The sequence below is a fragment of the Harpegnathos saltator genome, unplaced genomic scaffold, assembly GCF_003227715.2.
Source record: "Harpegnathos saltator strain DR-91 unplaced genomic scaffold, Hsal_v8.6 scaffold705, whole genome shotgun sequence".
NCBI lineage: Eukaryota > Metazoa > Arthropoda > Insecta > Hymenoptera > Formicidae > Harpegnathos > Harpegnathos saltator.
The window spans coordinates 8,249-30,606 of record NW_020230544.1 but is presented as its reverse complement, the minus strand read 5'-3'; the positions used below and the strand labels follow the sequence as shown (position 1 = coordinate 30,606).

The following is a 22,358-nucleotide window of genomic DNA, read 5'->3' as shown; positions in this document are numbered from 1 at the left end:
GTTCATTCAACAATAATGCGCTTCAAATGTCGGTTTCTCAATATTTAACACGCACACATATGAGATGTACTCTTGTAAGTATATTTTTATAAAAGATGCTTGCAATTATTTCGAGATTAATGTATTTTGTTTCTGTAAAAAGTAGATTTATTCCTGATAATTATTTGATGATTAGTTGGTCGATTTTCTTTTTTCATATTGTTCAACAAATTACCAGTTCTCTTATTGCCACAATTGTAATACATATTGTCTCTGTTTCGTGTTGAACGCAATTGCTATTTTACTATTTCCGACATAATAGTTGACTCTATCATTACTGATTTATAAGCATCAGTCTGAGTATAATAAATCAATAAAGTTCTTCATTAGAGGAAAAATTTACTTAATTTTTATTAATTTCCTTATTATAGAGTTTAACGTCAAGCTAAATTGAAAAAGAATTTGTTTAAAGATCGATCAAATCTCTCGTAACTTTCCTGAATATCTTTTTTAGAAAAAGAAATATGTAGCAATATAATGTGTGGCTATGTTGTAATATACTATTATAATATACAATACTGCATCTCCTACTATATATCTTATTCATACTGGCAATATTGACAAAATATAGTCGAATGTAAATAGAAAATGCCATTATAACATACTATCTAGTGAACATCAACTAATAATAACATTACATCAATGTTATAATTTCTCACTATATAACTGTTGTGTACAACAGTTATGTACAATATGAGTTTCATTATACATTTATATTGTTCTCTTCTCCCTCCTGCTCCTCTGTCTTTTTCTCTGTCTGAGTGGTAAATTATAATATTGATGTTATTATTAGTTAGTGTTTAGTCTTAGTGGGTAAAAATCCACATCGACTATGTTTTGAAGATTCCAGTCTGTTCATTTTTGTACAGGATCGTTTAACGTACCGTGATTCCGCTCGTCAAAATCCATGAATTTTTGTCACATTTACGTTTGGTATCACGGCTTTATCACTAAATTATTACACTATTATTGGCATGGGATTCGAATCATTAGACACTAGCGGCGAACTGCACGTATCCATTTCTCGTGATTTCAGGTCGGCTTGTCTATCGTTTTGGGTCCGTGCTCTTATCGCCATTTTCTTTTCCAGCCAATATATCGACGATCTCTTTTCCTGATGAGACAAAATTTTCACAATGCTCCAAATGAGGAACATCACGCCGGAGAAGAAAAGCAGGTACATCATTACAATCTCCATGGTAGGCAGGACATTCAGATACAACAAAAAGCGCGTGTTTAGACTATCCGGCAATCCGTACATTCCCTGAGAAGACAAGCTTTTTTTATTGTAAATTCGATTGTAATATCGATGTGATTACGATAATGCTTCTACTTTACTTACGATTTCGAACCACAACAGTGGGAGCACGAAATTGGCAAGTTTTTCTACTCTGGCTATATGCTCAATATTTTGTAATACCATATTGATTTGAAAGCGAGACGCCAGGGATGTGGGTAATCCAGATGTGGGTTCAATGAAGAAATAGGACTCATGTAATTCCTTCTTAGGTTCCAGACCTTCGAGGGACGCCAAAATCGATGGATCAGCTTTGTAGAAATGCGGGTACGACAAGGCGATCGGGAAACCTGCGAAAAATTGGAGAGATTTTCCGTTAAAGCAAATCTTCTACTTCCAGATAGCCTTACAAAAATAACACAACAGAAACATAAAATCATAATATAAAGCGTAGCCGTTAATAGGCTCGCGATTCTTGCAAGATATATCTGTCGTTTTTATTATTGCACAGTGAGCTTAGCTATGCTAGGCATTGCGCGCACATAGTTTCTTAGTCTTTAAGATGTAATTGATGTGACATCATGCTATTATTTCGTTTTGAATGTATAAATTAATTAATGTATTGCTAGCTCTCGGCCTCTTATTGTGTAAGCCAGCATAAATATACATTATGATCGGGGAATCACTGCATTACATTAAAGTTTTTAATATTGCTGATTTTTATACCAGGACTTATATCAAATATTCCAGATATATTCGTGGAAACAAAAAAGACTTAAACTATAATTTACTGCTAATCAACCGTTTAAGCGTATTGATTAGCTAGAAATAAACGTTATTACTTTCCTATTCTACGTATCTCGAATCAAATCGCAGATTTTTTGCGATCGAGGTAATTTCATGACGCGATTATAGGTAGAAGAAGTTGAGTGGTTACAACGAATGTATAAACAGTATGCGGCTTCATAACGCAAATAAAAAAAAAATTTGTATTTTTGTAAGTATAATTATATATTTAATGACAAAGTGATCGAGACACTTTTCATCTAACGATTTATATAAATTTGAGATGAATATTCCTATTTTTATTATAATTTAGAATTATTTTTATATAATAATAATTTTTATAATTTTTATTGTAAAATAATAATTATTATTATTATTGTTATAAGTTTGTACAGATCGACTTGTTATGTATTCTTGACTTCTGGAACTAAATAATGGAAAAGAACTAAATAATTAATTAATTGTCATGTACATGTCTTACCGTAATAACAATCGGTCACGTCAATTAAACCGGATTTCAAGCAGGTGCCTTGACGACAGAAACATTTATTTTCTGGATTTACTGCACCATTATCTAATTCATTCTCCATGAATGTGTAATGATATGAATATAAGCTTTTCACCGTCTTCTCACCAACTCGTACCTTTAGAAGGATTAAGGGATGTTAGATTATATAATATTATATATGTGTGTGAGTGATGTGTTAGACATTTCTATTAAATTATCATTAGAAATCTAAACGTTAAATGTCGAAATTTCCCGAGACGTAGAATTGTTTAAAGGCTACTCCTTTCGTAAGAACAATTTACAAGCGTTCAGCACAAGTAGAAAGTTAATATCAGACAAACTATTTGCAGACGAATCGCATGACTCGGCTGAAAACTCTCGAGAAGACGATTTGCTCGAAGTAGATTGCGATAACTGAAATTACCATCCGTGCACTTCGACAGAGGCTCTTGCGAAAGAAGAGGAGCGTGTCATTCGGTTGGATGAAACCTTGAAACTTGGTGCCGTCGCTCGCGCCATGTACATTTGCGCATTTACCAGTCCACTGCGGTAGGTTAACGTCTCCGTTGTACTTCTCGATCAAGCCCGTCATTCGGATATCGGTCTCTCCCGTGTAAATGGTTTCGTAGTCACCGTCGAAATCGTACATCTGTCGAATATAACAAACACAACATTTATCTAGACTTCTTCTCTAGATAAACATATCGATAAATTACAGTTATTTATAGTCTGTGGCTTTAATTAACATACTCAGAGTAAAAATACTAGAGCAAAAATACTTTCTGCTTAAAATGTACCCGGAATTGCTCATTTAAATGAAGCGCGCTTATGATATTTCAGAATCCTTTTGTAGTTAAGTCGGTATTTGCATTGTATTTTCATGCAGAATTAAAGCCGATTGTTTGTCGATTAGTTTGTTCGTGACAACTGTAGTTTGTGAAAAAATCAGTTCTTACTCTGTCGATTAATCCCAGCTTATCGAATTTGATCCAGGAAGGCATTATGTGATAGCCAAGGGTAACCAGAGTTGATTTGTAGCCGAACATGAATTCATGCGCAGTCATTCGTACCAGAGGATGAGAATCTGTTTGCCGGATCAGCATGTTTAGCCCCCACCTGGTTACGTACGATGCATCTTTCATGACATTTGCAATGCTCTGTAACGATAAGCGAACAGCATGTTATTATCCAGTTGAGTGTAAGATAAATTGGCGATTAAGCTATTATACCTAACCAAAATGCAATAATTTAATAATGTATTATCAGCGTTATATAATTTATGTAATTGTCACTTCGTAGACTATTCGCGTGCTGTAGACTATCATTTGAGGTCAAGTTGCTGACCCTGCTTGTTTTCTTAATTGCGATTGTGTCGTTGTCGAGCAACGATATATGCGCGATGGACTTAATATTTTATGAGTCAATTACTTGATAAAGTTTGAAAAAAAATAGAAAAGAATTCATAGACGATATGAATTCATATTATATCAAATGATTTAGTGTACTTTGTAAGAACCACTTTTGTTATAACGTAATGATAAATACTTGTAGTTAAACGTTGACTTTAATTTAATAACACTTCTACTTCTCTAATAGTGTCCAGATGTCATTGAACGCGCGTGAGAATTTTTCTTTTTTTTTTAAATAGGAAGAAACGATCCAATGTATGTAATGAACACCATTGTTGGACATGAGTTTATCATTATTGTCATTACGCAGAAGTCACTTGTCGTGTATAAATGTAACATATCAGTACTCTTCAATAAAGAAAAGAATGAATGTGTCCATACATCACATCAGTGCTGTCTTGTCACAATGCTGCTCATCAAATTAATTGCGACATATCAGTATTATTTAACAAAGGGAAGAATGAAACTTCAGATGTTCTTTTCCCGCTGGTGATTGCCAGGGTCGTCGACTTTGCTGATAATCCGTAACAATAATGACATTTGTAGTAACATCGCCAAGATGTTATTAAAGACCGATGTCATTACCAGACTTTATGTCATTGTCAATATTTAGACAGTTAATTTGTAAATGCGACACTTTATAGTTTTATAATTTACTATTATCTATATGTTATATGAAAAACATCTACATACATATTTATGGCGTAATAATATTATTAATAATATTATATGTCTTTAGTAAAATTGAATTTTTATAGTTATCTTTATAGAGATAATGCAATCGAAGTAGATTCAACATTTTCGCGCGCGAAAAATCCACTTTCCACATGTAGAAAGATGATCGAACGTTGAAAGTTCGAAGTTTCGCGAAAACTTGCGGTATCCTCCTTTTTTTGTATTTTTACAGATTCATAACTTCTCGTGATTGATGGTTTGAAGCGTCGAGTATGTAACGATATTTCGAGAGATCGCAAATGTAATGATGGTAACGTGCTTATACACAATTCGGATTCAGAGCTGTTACGTATCTCTCGTCATTTCAATCGACCAAAGGTGAATCTTATGCGTGAATTATTGTTGTCAGAAATGTCGAAAGCAAGTTTCTTGTGTGTGTCGTGACAAATCATCGTCAGATTAGTCGTTGGGAACGAAAATCTGGCAGAACGGGCAATCATTGATCGAACAATATCGATCGTTCGGCGCGTTGCGGTTAGGCGTTGTCGTTTAGATTTTTAATCGATCAAAAATTGATCTTGTATGTTGCAAATTATTATCGAGAATGTCGAAATTAATCATTCTGCGCTCATATCATAGCAAAGTATTGTTAAATAGTTTCAAAGGTGAATATTCCAAAACGACTCATTGGGTATGTCGAGTGAAGTTTGCCACGTTCGATATCTCAACTATCGATTCGCGACTGTTGCGACTCTGGCGCGTCGATCCCGCTCGAGAAACCATTCCGCGATTCCGGTTCGTCGAAGGTGAGTCTCAATGCGAATTATCATCGGAAATTCCGAAGGTAACTATCGTGAGTGTATCATGGCGAGAGAATTGGCGAGTCTCTATTATAATTACCATCCGGAATGCTGAGAACAAGTATATCGCGCGAATATCGTGACGCAATATCGTCTCACATAGTCTCAAAAGTGAATATTCTGGAACGAACGGATTATCGGGAATGCCGGATGAAATCGTGACGTTCAATATTTAAAGAATTGCTATCATTAATAACACGTTAGTTCGTGTTTGAAAAATAATTTCGGTATTTCAGATCAGCAGAGAAGATCTTCATGCTTCGTGAGATTATCGTCGTTGGAAATGCTGAAAGTCACATTTGTTGTGACGATTTACGATTATCGTAAATGAGCATGTCGCTAAGTAACCTGCTGAGAACGCCGAGTAATCCAACGGACGTCGCATTTGTAGGATTTTGCAGTTCGAATCGTCGAGTTCTACGTGGCAAGTTTTGACCAGCCAATGGGAAGGTCAGTGAGTACCTGTTGATTGAGCAGAGGTTGCAACAGATAGCGCAGCCGATAGTTTCACATGGAGCTTCGAACGTTCCATGTATAAATTTAAATCGGGTATGCATCAGCTGATTTCCGGAGAATATCAGGAGAAGATCGCACAGCTTGTAATTAAGATAAAGGCGATGTATAAACACATGAAATGTCTTGTTGTATTCTTGAAATTTAAGGGTAAGTAGCAAGTTCTCTTTTACACGATATGTCAATAATCGTCTCTCATGTCTATTGTAAAGTTTTCATTTCTTTCGAATAATGAGATATTCGTAGGAAGCATCGTAGATAAAATAACGAAGAATAGACTGGCCGTTCAGTTATATTTATATCGGATAGCAGTCGGTAATGCAATTTGTACATCATCATAGAACTTTACCCGTAAACTATTTTTAACAGTTTTTCGCCGGTAATGTTATCGAGAACGCCAGTATAATTCAATTGTTAGCTGCAAGCTATCAAAGAAATGATCCTTTTAGACGCTTTCTCTCGTGCGACCTTTTCCAGATAAACAGATAAGATGGCGTTTATGGCTGTCTACTACTCTCAGCTGAAGGCTTTATGATTTGTGCCCACGGAGCGTGCGTTGCTCAAGCGGATTCCACGCGAATCACGGTTCGTTGCATTTTAAGCGTACTGAATAAATAACGATTTAAATTTAAAGTTTATATCCTATTTGTTCGTAACTACAATATTTCAATATTTCAGTGCAATTAACGTGGTTGCCGTCACAGATGGATTTATGTTCGTGCAGAACGCAATTGCGATACACTTCTCCTATTGTGATTAATCTCGCAATGGAATTTTTATAGAATCTAGAATTTAATTAAAGTACAAATATCGCAATTGCATTTATCATGCAATTGCATTTAATGAACTTTTAAATGGACTTTGAAGTAATTACGATTAAGTACACTTTATTGTCATTTACGATAATAAGTCTTTACTATTTTTTTTAATTAAAATAATTTATATTTTATGAATCATTTTTTAATCTTATTTTAATTTTCCAAAATTAATTTCTCGAAAGAATGTATGTCAGCAAAATGTATATTTTGTATTTGGTTTCACGATAAAATATTTATCTAAGCGCTATTTACCAGGAAAACATTACATGCGTTATTCGAGGAACAAAATTAAGTGTTACAGAGGGATAGGTATCTTTTCTTTCTAAAGGATGTAGTTTCTGTTATGTAAGGATGGGATGTGTCACCAATAAGTTTGTGTAAAAAAAAATTCCTCCGCGAATAAATACGCGAATATAGCTTCAAGGAGAATCCTCAAGAGTGTTGCAAAATTAATCATAATCGATAGTTAGTTGTTGAAATTTACGAAGTATTAGCTCGTATCGGATAAATTAAATGCTACAGAAATGTCAGAGAAACCAGGATTTTCGATAACTTTAATTTACTTTAACTATACCGACGCGCGTTTTAATGTCGATTCAGGATCAGCTGATGCAAATGGTTGCCGTAATAGAGTCGATGAGTGAATTTCGCATTTTCACATGTCGCAATGTCTACATGTCTTTCACGTCATTAACAACAATCGTAGTGTTTTAATATTTATCTTTTATCTACTGTTTTCGTCAGTATTGTAATATTTTATATTCCGCTGTGTATAGAAATTATTTGTTTGATAAGTTATTTATTTAAGAAATTATGTAACAGACTCTTCATGGTTGAACGTAACAACTCATAATATTATAGATGTATGCTCATTAAACAATTATTAACGAGTTGAGCGTTGACATTGACAGAACATTTAATCGTTTTTGTTTTATTGTGTACGCAGATAATAAGCGTGATGAGGCAGATCTTTTTTATTAATTTCTAGGTCTGCATTAATTATTACACATCCAGTCACGTGCTATTAATATGCAAATCGTGCTTCGTTAAATAATATACTCATACGTCATATTCTTTTCATCATACAAATTATATCCTTGATCAGTCTGATTTATCCTGATATCTATTCTGATAAAAACTCAAATTCTCCGTTATATTGATTTTTATCCCATCTTAATGCTTTTATCGTCACGTTTTACTCAGTCTATATTACATACACACGATATGGAATTACGTCCGATAAAATTTCGCGAATCCTGACGAGTGTGAGATTCAAAATTAGTAAAGTTAAACGTGTCGTGAATAACGAAGCGATATGTATTCTGCAATTATTACATCATTCTCGATAAACAGATATTTCTTCTCGCTGGAAATTTTCGCATAACGACAATATGGAAAATTTCGCTTGATTACGTCTCATTACTAGACGTGACTTGATTATTATATAGTTTTTACTCACAATTATCTGGTTTTACTATGCAATTAGTATGTCAATAATGACAGACTGTATACGAAAGCTACAAAATACGTCATCTTCATTTTTATCTTCGCGATTCTACAAGTTTTTGAGTTTTTCTCTTTTTTTTTATTTAAACCACGATGAAATATAATAAGAGCCGCCGCGTGAAGGAGCTCCTTTGCATTGGGTGTCACAATATTGGTAGAGCGTTGGCCGTTAGTCCTTGCAAAGTCAACGGCTGATTTATCTCGTCTTACTCTACATATTCGCGGCACGATTCATCTCGGACAATGTTAAACATCACGGTCTTTATATGTTCATAACAACGTGATTGATTATATCTGTATTATAACAAGGGCGACTTTTTGTCTCGAGACGATGGATCGTACGTGAAACGATGTCATGGCAAGTCAGTGTCATACTAATGAACTTCACCGTATTATATGTCGTATGGTGATAATTATAATTTTTTATTATTTAATTATTACTTTTAATAAGTCGAACCGAGCTAGACGCGCGAGCGATTCATATAGCAAGATGCACAGAAGGATAGAGAAATAAAATTAGATTCCTCGAGAGTACGATTCCTCGATGGAAATCCGACTCTTCTTATCTTTAACCTTCCATTTTTCAAATTGACACGTTTATTGTATTTCAGGATCGAGTATTGTAGCACAAACATGCTTGTTGATTGTCCAAAACGTGTACGCATCTAACGTGTCATGTCAACCGTGTCTGAGGAGACGATTTTTCACAGAAATTCCGTTGCGTATCGTCTCGCCATTTGTATGTAATTACGCAAAAATAAGATTTATTACTTACGAGCAATGCTATGTTCGGCAATATCAGAATGTCCTGTTCTGAGCCATTGCTCAATTCCGGCATGTATTGCAGTGGATGAAGTGGTACCGCTGTTAACGTGCCATTATCGTTGAAGACTATATCCGTGTGCTCCAGCAATTCTCTGTCAAATGCGATGTTGTTAATATTTTTCATTGTATGCGCCTAATTAGCGGGACTATATTTAAGTTTTTTTTCTGCCGCTTCTTACATTCTCGAAATATATTTGCAATCGAATACGTCGTCACGCAGCTAATGTCGCGTATAAAAGGAAAAGTATGTTGTCGCCAAGAGACACGTCGAAGATGAAGAAGATAGGAGAGAAAATCTTACCGCCAATGTTTATGGATCGAGCAGTTTCAATTCTGATATTTTTACATACAGTTAAATTTCGAGCCGAAGGACAAGTATAAATTTTCACGCGCGACACGCATGTATATATTTCGAAGTTGAATATAACCAGTTTTACCATCTTGTCTCGACACTTCCTCCTTTTTAATATTAACCTGTTCGCCATCTCGTTTCGTCGCTGTTAATAATTTACGAGGCACTCGTTGAAGCGAATTTTATCCTCGAGTTTGTCGGCTAATAACAATAATCGAGGGCTTGAAATATTTCAAGTACGAGACTTCAAGCGTTTGATAGTGCGTATACAACGAAATTTAATGCGAATATGCATCGTGCGGAAACAGTCGATGAGAACAAAGAATGCGATCGAGAGAGAGAGAGAGAGAGAGAAAGAGAGAGAGAGAGAGAGAGAGCAACCGGTGGCAACCGACGAAGGAAGTGGATGCGAGGCAGAAGAAAACCTGTATGTGCCTTCGAAGGTCAAGTGTATGTACGTGCTTCGATATGCGGGATTCGTGTAAACTAGATCGCCGTCGGCTTAAAATAATGATTATTTATGCGATGGCTCACATGTACATTCTTGAAACGTTATTAACGACCATACCGTCACGAACGGTTCCGTTTTCCATAATTATTGTTTATCTCGTTGCGCGAGAACGTAATATAATTCCACTGGGATCTAAATTGGGATGCGATTAATTGCTCGGTCTGCTCCTTTTTGCGCGCGATACATTTTTTTATGCATATTTTCGTCTCAGTGATGAGTACTGATGATGTATAATCAGATGTACACCATCGCTAACGTGTTATGTTAAAAGAGTCGTGTTTGTGAGTTTTTCACCGGTAACACGTTTCATACCTCTAAGTAAGTTTCTTTTTTTTGCAAAAGTCATGTACGTTACGTAATTGTACTACAGACGTTTAAGAAGCATGAGGATCTCCCTGAGGTAAACTGGAAAGAAGTTGTTAAACTCGGATTCCTTCCGCGTTAGACAATTAGCAAGGTTACCGTAAAATGCACGAAGAGCCAAGGCTTAATTAAAAAGCTACATAAAAATTAATAAGATACGGCCTCGTGCACATCTATCCGCGATGCAGTCTTTGATTCGAGAATAAAGAAGAGGAAGGTATGAGTAACTGTACTTGGTTATCCTACTTACTTGTACACGTAAGGTCCAGTTTCCTGGAATCGTAGCTTGCTGTCCCGACCTTGCAAGTACTCGTCGTGATTTGTTACGTTGAACAGGTAAATCTTCACGTAGAGATCGACTTCGGGGTTCCGCCACGCCTCGAAGATCTCGCCGCCCTCGCCGAACGTTATTTTCCACTTGAACAAGAGTTCGTACGGTCGGCATAGCAGCACGAAGCAACCGGACGCAAGGCCAAGCAAGCCCAGAGTCATCAGCATGAAAACATCTGCGAGCACGAAGAGGAAAGGGCGTTAATCAACGCGCGCGTAATCGGTGAATTTGCGGTGAAATTGTAGCGAAGCGACCGTAAAAAGACATGTACATTACTGAAGATCGAGAAGATACCTCTGATCAGTGATATTTCTTACAAGCTTGCTCCCATGATGTTATTTCTTGCCTCGCTTCTCTGCCATTTTGTACCGTTGTTGTTCTCTATACAAGTTCTACATATCGAAATAATCTCTTCCTTTTCGCGTGTGCTCATGTGTGTGTGTGTGTGTGTGTGTGTGTGTGTGTAACGACTTCAAGGAAAGAATCGACATTTGTTTCTTCATATCGCGGATATTTAATTTCTTTCCAGCTACTCCGATTGCGCTTGCATATTTTATTATTTATTGTCGGAGAGTTATACACACGTGCGTGTTTCGTTGAATTTTCATGAAGAACAGCCGATTGCAGATTCGTCAAGGAGGATAGAAACTGGACGTATAATTGTTGCGCGATATAACTAACTCGGCAAGTAATTATGAGATTTGGCTAATCGAAGTACGATTCACTCGGCGTAAACACATAAGCGCGCGCTCGCGCGCAACTCTACCGGTTTTCTCAGTGTTTTTCTATCTTATTAAATTTACCACTTCATCATCGTTGACCTCAGTTTCATTAGTTTCGCGAAAGAGATTAGATAAAGTTATGCGACCGTTGAAGTAACTTTCACAGACGTTTCGTAATTTGTAATCGCCGAGAAATCCCCTGCTTTTCTTTGACCGATAAAGAGCGGCATTGTAACTCCCGCGGCGGGTATTACTGCGATTGGAATTACAATGGAGGGGTCAAGAGTGAACAGTGCTCCGATCTCTCGATGCTTGTTTGATGCGCATCACGGTCCGTTCAATAATTTGCCGCGAGGATGAGGAACGGTACTTTTCATCGTTGATTCGATGAATCAAGCAGTCACGCGCTGCAACTGCATCAAACTTTTTGCAAACTTGCATTTGGCGCGACGTCGATTTATCGATCTTTCGCATGACAAATTAGAGTCGATGCGATGTAATTATAAAAAATTATGAAGAGGTACAAACATATCATACGGATATCAATATTTATACGTATTCGTTTTATATAAAAATTCCCGAGAACACGCGGATCTTTAATATATGTATATAGAAGAAGACATAAAATATTTGAATATCGTCAGAGAAATTTTAAAGTTGAAAATTACAAAAAATAATCATATAAGAAGAAAGCGGAATAAGAATCATCTGAGGAAAATTGTTTTTGTAATGCAGTAGAAAAAGTTATCATCACGAAATATTTTCCAATTTCATTTCGAAAAATATTCCTTAATGCTACCCAATATATTCGCTTGCTCATTTCAGAATTGAGGGTGTGTGTCGCGCGTGCGTTGCATGTTTCATGACACAAATCCTTGAAAAAATTTATTGCACTCACATTCTGCAGATTTACGCATTATTTTGTTATACTATCATACGCTTGATTCTGTTTCGGGAGAGTGATTTGAAGAAAAACCTTGGATCTTTTAAATTAAAAGCGAAGACTTCTCATTCTGCTTCCGTTATCGTCACATGTTGAGGAGGAACTGTTAGTCTTCATCTTCCGTTTGAATCACTCAAGTTCTTTAATATGCTGCCACCGTCATCAAGTTTAATACGCGCATGCACATAGTTTGTTTGTTCGCATGACTTCCTGCTTTAAATGTTGCATAGAGATTACTTCGTTTTTGCAGCGCCATACATGTCTCCCAAAAGATTTTTGCTTCCTGCTTTTCTGACTTTACGATTACGGTGTTCTTTTATTTGCTTAAACTACAATTACAATGTTATAAAAGTAAAAGTAAATTATCTAACGTAATATTATGATGTTATAAAAGTAAATCATCTAATGTAATATATATATATATATATACTTTTTTACTCCAATGTATCAAAGATATTCTGAATTAACAATTAATTGGAAACGACGTGACGTTGTTATTATTATTATAGCGCGCTTCAAGCGTGCGGAAACGCTATCCTCGTGAGCTAGGTAAAATAGGATCTAAAAAGTTTATACCGGAGAATTTCCCATGAAGCGCAATGCGGTAGTAACGGAATATCGAGTGAAACGTTGCGACTTTTTGCATTTTTCGTGCACTGATTTCTCGATACGATATCGCTCCTCCGACTGTGCAGATTATATCTGCCGACTAAACAACCAAGAAATGAATGAATAATCGAAATGAGTAATCGAGTCTCCACCGTATTAAAGACATAATTATGCGTCGTTGTGTAATATCGCAGCATGTGGATTTTATCGGTACATCTAAAACAATTTATGCCATATGTAATGAAGACACCGCTGTTTGTTCAGTAACTGCCATTGTGAAAAAAAATGCGATTACTATAAATATATGGACGTTTGACATGTCGTGTTTGTGCGCTGCAAGTTTTCTTTTTTGAAAGAAAAAAGTTGCTATCACGGCGTAATTCGCGATGTTCTTTCGAATACGGCTGCACTTTCCAGCGCACAGTATAATAATGCGCCACTAACCACTAACTATTGAGTAATCTTGTCGTAAATCACTCAGAAGGTATGTTGATGTGTATCGCTGAATCATAATAACGGAAAGATTGATTCTCGAGCTCACGCGAAGGACGCCAACTTGCCGGTCGGAAGCTGCGCGATATCTCAGAGGGTCAAAGATTATCTCGGCATTCACGGTTGTTACATTTCGCGTATAAATGACTCGCAAAACAGTGACAATCATTTGAAATACTGTCTGTTATAAAATATAGCTCGGTAGGCTCGTACAAATCAAGTTTTTCTTTTGTTTTTATAAATCCGAGTCTTGCATGTCCGACTCGGCATATTAACGCTACGTCCAACACATACGTCAATTTATAGCTTGATGGCCTCATTATTTTTTTCTTTCTTTTGAGCATGATTTAAGTCGAACTAAGTTGTGACGCCACGATATCGCGTATAGAGAGAACGACTCGGGAACATCTCGCGTACGTAGAAAATTCAAGTGCCGAAGAACAGTAAAAAGTTGAAATTATTCACGTGCGATAGTCAATTCGCGGACATCCGAGACTCCAAGATCAATTCAGGTCGATGATTTCACGCGAACAGACCAGCGGCAAATGAAACGAAGGTTCCTCGAAGGATAAAACAGCTATAAACTCATTGCAAACTGCGCATGCTCAAATCGCGACCAGAAATAGGGAATCCAACGAGGAGCAATTAAGTCATAAATATCTGCACATTCGCAAATGTGCAATGTTGTCTCTCACCGTGCTTGTCTATGTCGACGTCGTGGAAAGAGCATTTTACTCTCGCTTCTTTTGCAAGATCGCTGGCGGCGCGCGCGGCTGTGTCGCAATAATTTTCCGGCGGTAATCGAGACGCGACTGCGTGATCAAATAGAAAGCGCATAGTTGCACGCCGTGTCTCTATATTTCATATTGTTTCACACTCGCGCGACACAGACTACGCGAAGCAATCAGGTCTATCTGTGTCACCTCGAGCCGGCGCAATCAAGCATTATCTTTTCCTTTTTCGATTTCTGTAGCGAGCAAACGTTTACGATCGAGATTGCTTTCAGCAGTAAGTATCAATTAAACGAAAATTGGCACATCGAATGAGGCAACACGCTGATGTAATAATTGCCGATTGCCGTCAGAGTGTTTCGACTTTTCCGCAATTTTCATTGATACACACGCAGAAATGTAGCGCAACTAAACGCAGTCCAAATGACGTGAGTTTCCTCCGTACGCTTTTTAGCGCGTTGTATAGTTGCGATTTGCAATGAAAATCTATCTATCCGATCATTCCGCGACACATTAGTCACGGCAAGATTTTATCGCGGTTGATTTGACCTGTGCGTTTTTTGCGCTTCAGACGCACGCTGTTTAATGTCGCGAATTGGTCCAGTCGTGCGCCACTTTATTCCAACGTTCCTTCGTTGGTCAACAATCCCCGTCTCTGTTGTCGTCGCTCGCGCACTTTTGCCGGTATTCTTTATTCCGCGACGAGCCATTACGCAACGCCGCGATAAATCCATGAACGGTAACAACTGCCGCGCGAGAGAGGATCGTTTGCATAACTGGTACCAGTTGGCCATTTTAAGACAGTCCTTTCCTATCGTTTTGGAAATGTCGATCTCGATGTCCCTTCGCGGACGAACGCTAATGAATTCTTGCGGACCAAACGTCCTCGCATTTCCTTTATTGCGCTTACGATGACACATACACACACATATATATATATATATATATCAGGTGCTTTATCGATGCTTCTCTTGGAATTATCCCGTTATATACCTTCCTCGGGGTAAGAGATTATCACGCTCGTTCCTTCGCCGAGTAGGGATTGAAGAAGGTCTAATCTCGATTCTCGAATTTTCCACGAGATGCTCGCGGTAAAACATATCGCGTTTCCATCGCCGTGAATAAATGTTTGAGATCACCTCAGCGTACTTGCGCGCATAATTATTCAATCGTTTGTGAAAATTACGACGGTTGTTAAGTAACGGACGCTATGTTGCATCAATTCCATCGATTAGTTAACTCAGAGAAATCCATTTTTCATTGGTCTCTTGATGCGTCGCTATTACTATGTCATATGCGGTAAAGGAAATTTGAAATCAATTAGTCAATGTCTCTCAAGTTCATTCGTGAAATGTCGATGAACGAGCATAATAGTTTTCAGCGTGATCGAGTACTCTAGAAATCTCTATCGGTCGGTTTTTTCTTTAGTTCGCAGCAAACCGGTTTTCTGATTTACTTTTTTTCTTTATCGGATGCTGTATATTTCCAATACCACTATCTGCATAGGGAACGCTTCGTTGTAGATTTAATGCGCATTTGCACGTTGTTAGATTTACGTCAGTTTCTCTCCTGTCAGTCATACAGTAATTATTAACTAATAAAGACATATGATCGTAAAATTGATCTATATAAACAAGGGACTTTATACGCTGTTTTTTGCGCTCTATTATCAATATGTATCATTAGACAGACTGCATGTCATCGACGGACGTAAAAAGTTGGTTTTTCTTCATTTGTCTGATAGATAACATGGTTGAAGCAGGGAGAAAGAGAGAGAGAGAGAGAGAGAGAGAGAGAGAGAGAGAGAGGGAAAGAGAGCGATTTCAAGCTCGGGATAAATCTCGATGATTTCCGATCATCTTCTATAAAAATTGTGTTAGGGATCACAGGTGAGACATTTCGTTTTGACAAGCCTATTTTCATGAATTGCGATTCAAATGTGTTTTTAATGTGTTTAAGGCATGTGAAAGAAATTAATTCTAATATATTCGAATAACTAGTTGGACGAAATGCATTTTGTACAAACTGAAAGAGAAAACGAGAAATTTTAGATAAACAAAATTTTAATTCGATACTTAATTACTGATATATTCCGCGTCGAGAAAGGTGATTCGTTTATTAAAACTTTTATTGATGATGATTGACTTTGTACCGATCAAGAAGAAAGAAATTTTTATTGTCTGAATATTGCACGTGCGTTATATAGTACGCGTATATACGTAAATGAATAGTCAAAAAATCTCCACTATATATATTAATATTTAACTTTGCCCACATTTGTACTTCAAGAACGATACTGCATCTAACAGATACATCCGCATAGCTTAGCGGCCTCTTATGTATATGCAAGCCCATAAAAATGATAATTAGGTGGATAAGCTCACGGGATATCGGATAGTTGACTGCGCATTTTAGGTTAATGGTAGAATCACATTATAGCATGGAATGAGAAAGCATCAGCCGGCAGATACACCGTTGTCTAAAACTTGATAGCTGACTGTCCGATTCATTTATAACCCGTCATGCACCGTTAAAGCGTATCGCACAAAGCGAAACTCACAAAGGTAGAACGGCGCGATATGATACATTACTAGCGCGTGGTCAACAATGATCATCGGTGGTTGCCTGTTACGTCCTTCGTATACGAAAGGGATAACGGCTTACGTGGGATATCTCGTTTTGGTAAGCTATTTTTATCAATCGCATGCCCGCGACTCAATTGCACGTTCTGTTTTCGCTCGAGGAAAAATTATAATCGCACTCGCTTTCGACGAGCATCGCTAAAGCGGATTGTTCACATTCAAGTTACAGATTGACTGAGACGAACTTTCCTCACAAACAGACAAATATATCGAACGATTTTTTTTGTTAGAGATTACGCCTGTTTTCAAAAGTCGCTTTTGCGTTATTTCAGAGTCGATCTTTTTGTTTTAACGAGGTTTTTGTGGTAGATGTTATCGTAGCAGCTGCCTGTGAAGTCTTTAACTTGCACCTGCTAAATTCGTCGCTAAATGTTGCCGCCGAAACACGCGAACCAAACAATATAAAGTTTATGGGTATCTGAACTCGACACTTTGGTGATTGAGGAAAGAAATTTAGAAGGAATATTTTCGGGAAATTTTTCGGCTGTTGCTGACAGATTACGAAAGTTTGTTCAGATGCAGTATTTAAAGAAACTGTTCAAATCTTACGTACGTAAATTTATATATCTAATCTTATATGACTTTTGTAATAATAATAATAATAATAATAATAATAATAATAGCTCCTATAATATAGCTTCTATGATATTGCAATTGTTATTATCGAAATTTTGTTTTTGAAATTATTCTTTTGCAATTTTCTATTGATTTTCTTATTTATTTATGTATTTCATTATTTCTTTATAAAACAATGGTTGGTAAAACGAAGTCTTGTAAAAGTGTGACAGCGACCGTCAAAGTTAACATTCTCATCCTACTCGGATGAATGGATACTGCGTATTGCCGACACGAAACAGGTTTATGCTTGTGCGAAAGTGATTTACGCTGCTTTAAGATGAGGGTTTCTGAAAAGCGACTTGCCAAATACCTCTGCTCGATTTATAAGATTTCAAAGCTGAGATTCGTATATATCTACGTACCATTATCTATCTTAATCCACGTTGTTATTCTTTTATTGCTTAATAGTTTTTGAGTTTAAACATGATTTATAGCGCTCGTTCAACACACGATCATGTGTATAGTCGCAGATTCTGGCGCAAGTTGATGACTTTTATTTATCCGACCGCGACGGCAATGCGCGCAAAAAAATGTGTCACGAGTAAGCGGCACGCTTTTGACCAGCTTTTACTTTCACACACGAGTATACCTATATATCGTTCATATGTTTATTTGTCTTAACTGGTTCTCCTTCTGCGGGAGCACGCGTGCAGCGTGTATTTCGTGCGAAGTGCACCTCGAAATAAACCGAACGTGATTAATCGACATACTGACCGAGCCGTTTTATTTTACCGAACCAAACGCATTTTTCTGCTGTTAGTTTATGACATATATGATATGAGCGTGATGTGATAATAAATGTTCTTATCGATTGAAATAAAATCGAGCGATCCCTTCAAGGCGTGATATTGGCTTGCGATACCGTACGATATCGTAAAGTTAATTAAGTTAATCCTGTAAAGTTAATTATTTTTTTCTTGTAACTTCATAGCTCGAAAAGTCAATACATTAATATTCACGTAGATCGTAGTGTAAATAATAGTGTAGATGTAAATAATTAAATATATAAATTTGCCTAATTCTATTTTATTTAAACAAATTTTTAATGGCAAAATTTTATATAGTTTAATATGAAGTTTAATATGAAATACTTTTTTATATTTTAATTTGTTAATATAAAATTTAATGTAAAATATTTTTTTATATTTTAATATATACAACTGATTTTAATATATACAAAGGATTTTTTGTAGAGATGAAGATTGGGAAATTTCTATTTATAACGAGTCTATACAAAAGAATTCTCTACAAGAAATTTCTTAAGTTTAATTGACCATACTTTATTGGGATTCGATAATTAAAATTAGTTGCATCGTGTTATCGTGAAGCTATAAATAAGAATTATTTATAGCTTATTATATTGTACCGGGGTAATTTTTGCATCGATATATTTTTTATCATATTCCTTAAATATGCTAAAATAAGATGTTCGTATGCTTAAATGATACCGGTATGATCAAATATGTTAAATTTTTTTTGTTAACGAAATGATAACGTTTTATACAGATTCCGAAACACCATACGATTTGTCGATTTGTTGCGAAGCTATTCGACGGAGATGCATACTAGTTATTTAATTTGAATAAATTTTGTAGATTTTAAAACAAAAAGAAATAATAACGTCGAAATTAATGGTTTTACACTGTCTGTGTAACGATATTGCGGTATATACAAAATTGCGGTATGATAAAATGAAGGAAGTGCGCAAGAATCTTATCAATTGCCGAGTAAAAATAAGCATACCACAATCCATTGGCCGCTCGTGCATTAAAACTTCGCAACCTATAGATTTTGTTTTTTATTCTCGAAATGTGCATGTAAGTCCCAGACTAGATTTCGATATCTCTCAAAGAAAATATGTGATAACGTCAATGAGCCGAGTCATGATAATTCAAATAGATAATATAAAGATATTATAAATTTTACGGCGAAGCGTCTTCATTACATTTATCTATTTTAAAGGCAAAAAATATTCATGATATCGTAATTTTATCGACTGAAAGATACAACTTTAGCTTTACATTCTTTCATCGTAGTTTAGACATAGAGTTGTTTGTAAGATTTGCTCTTGAGATTCGACGACGCGTATGTTCCAAACTAGGAACTGAGTGCGAGACGTGACTTGTCTATCGAATGGTTCATTAACTTGAGATTTATAGGCGATCGGTCGTCCGCTTTCCTTTGTTTCATTCGGCAATTAATACACACTTGCCGATTCTAAAAGTACGTTACGTGGTCTTACCACGATGAAAAAGATCAGAAATGAGAGAGCAAGATTATGAAAAATATGAATTTCACGAGTCCACGAAGGTATTTTATTTTTGGTCACTTGACACAAACGATGTGTCGCGGCATTCGTCGCCGCGATATTCACGGCTTCTTCTAGATTATTCGTCTTCAAATATCAAAATACAGAACTTTTTCGGCTCATTGCGCAGGAAACGTTATTCTTATCCTGACGTTATTTTGTTTGTTTACGTCGTACTAATTTACGTTCGGATCAGTCGTAGAAATGTGATTAAAGTCGTGAAGGAACGAGCAATCTTCTTTGCTCCCCATAATACACTAGGTAGGTTATTACATCCGTGTAGCCAAATTACAGACTGCACCTGCTTGCCGATGGTACAGGCGTATGCCTTCTGATTCAACCGATTATGCGGCCGTTCGCATATTCGTGCGAAATTCTCGTGAGATTTCAATGTTGCAATCCAGGGAAAGTCAATAACTCGTGCTCGGCTAAGCGGAGCAGCTTAATTGAACCGCGGTTACTATTGGCTCGCTAGATTTTCCCGTTTGTTTGTTCGTTTTTGTCAAAACGAGATCGCACAATTAAGACTGGTCGGTTACCGTAATTATGTGCATCTTAGAACTAAAGCGAACTGGAACCGATTCTTTGGCTGGCCACCTTTTACGCGCTCTCGTTTCTACACGCTCTTTATCTCAGGCGCAACCTGTGATTTTCGTGTACGATACAAAGTTGCACTTTATTGCACCCGCGTGTTCTTATTGTCGCTTTCGGCAATATAACGAATTTCTTGTGCGCGTAAGATTTTTCTTCTCGATGATCTGAATCGATACTGATTCAGAAACGTACAAGCCTGAGACAGACTAAAAGGAATAATCGAAGCAATTATCGGTTAAGTGCGAACATAATCTTTTTATGTCAGAATCTATTATCTATTAATTATTAAAGGCTATAACAGCTTTTTTTTTTATGAGTTGTATAATTCATTTCGCATCTATTAGAAAGATAAACATCCTGAGAACTGAGTAAAAAAGCGAATTTCTCTATTGAGTACGACGTAAGATAGAAAACTCATCGAAGAAAAATGTTGCAGGCTTTAATCAGCCGATTATATTTTACCGCTCGTTTAATACCAGACCTGATTGTCCTCGGAAATGTGATCCTCATCTTTGATCAATAAAAGTTGGGACAATGACCAACCAGGGCCACGATGGTATTCCGTGCAAACAAGGATACAGTCGCTTATTAACAAAGGAGAGATATTGACGCAAAGTGAGACCGAGTTAATGCAAATGACCTCTTCATATTGAAATTGCTATGGAATCGAGATCAATTTTAGCTGGCAATGACATCAACTTTTCGAGTCGAGGTACTTTGTAAAACTTCGAATGGGATTGAACATTTCCTTGGACTTGGCCTTCGAATCTGCGTGTATCGCGTCCATTCACATCCGAGAGAATAAGAACGTTAAATCCAGCTCAAACTGGTTGTCGCTCTTTACGAACAGAAAGGATTACACTCGCAATTTTCACGCACGAACACAAATTTAGTCAGTCTCTCGCCGCGTTTCTGTTAGCTTTTCCGGATTTGAGCGTTCGTCTCTCGAGAGTTCGATCTCGAAACGTAGTTTCCTGTTTCTACTTACTTCTCGACCACTTTTCCCTGTAGCCAGCATTCACCGGTACAGCGCCGTTGAGGAATCTATTCACCATCACCGGGGACTTTCTTCGGAAGTTCTTGATCTGAGGTTGCGTCTTCGACTCATCTTGGTCGCCCGTGTCGTCAGAGTTGTCGGGGTTGACGTTAGCCGTGCGCGAGTAATTGCGGCCTGACAGGGAGTGCCACAGGATCATCAGGTCCTTCATGTTGGCGTGGTTTACCTTGCGTCGGCTCACAGTGCGTGTGTGCGTGCGTGCGTGCGCGACAGTGAGAAAGAAAATGCGACGCTTTCCACTTGCGTCAGCGCTTACAAACTCGTTGATCGACTGCAGCCCGTACAGACACGACGAGAGCACGTTGCCGCGGCTCTGAAGACGAGGAGGAAGCCGAGTCCTTACAGTCAATCGTTGCAGGGCGCGGCAAGAAATCGGCCGACGTTAACGCGCGTCTAGCCGATAATAATGCTGTTGTTGATATAGTATGTAATTTTCGGCAAGGCTACCGTCGATCACACGCACGTCGATTGCGACACGTAATTTTGTCGACCCTTGTATCTGCGATCCGTCCGTCAAACTTTAGCACGAGCTTCTCTCTCTCTCTCTCTCTCTCTCTCTCTCTCTCTCTCTCTCTCTCTCTCTCTCTCTCTCTCTCTCTCTCTCTCTCTCTCTCTCTCTCCCTGTGCGCTCGTCACGCGAACGAGCGAACAAACGATTGACGATCGACCGATCGGCCGACCACGAAACGATCTCTGGTCTGCGATATCTTTCCGCGATACCGCCTCCTCGTGAGCACGAAACACCTCGATCGGTTTCTCCGTACTGAGTATACGGCCGAAGTTGTCGAAGCTCAATCGCGAGGTGCGAACTTCGGGTCGGAAATTCGAAGCGCGAAAGATGCGCGTCGCGGATCGATCCTCGCGATCCTGCTTGTTCTTCGGGAGAAATACCTTTCTGCGGAATTAGCC

General features: G+C 37.4%; 1 protein-coding gene across 1 annotated transcript; it reads right to left on the bottom strand.

Moving 5' to 3' along the window:
• Nucleotides 1–278: 278 nt before the first annotated feature.
• LOC105192533 (scavenger receptor class B member 1) lies at nt 279–22,026 on the bottom strand. Its single transcript, XM_011156728.3, has 8 exons — nt 21,381–22,026; nt 10,653–10,908; nt 9,127–9,268; nt 3,527–3,727; nt 2,995–3,219; nt 2,544–2,706; nt 1,382–1,626; nt 279–1,303 (listed from the first exon to the last, which is right to left on the bottom strand). Exons 1-8 carry the CDS (start codon nt 21,598–21,600, stop codon nt 998–1,000), a joined length of 1,758 nt encoding a protein of 585 aa, XP_011155030.1. The 5' UTR covers nt 21,601–22,026; the 3' UTR covers nt 279–997.
• Nucleotides 22,027–22,358: the final 332 nt, after the last annotated feature.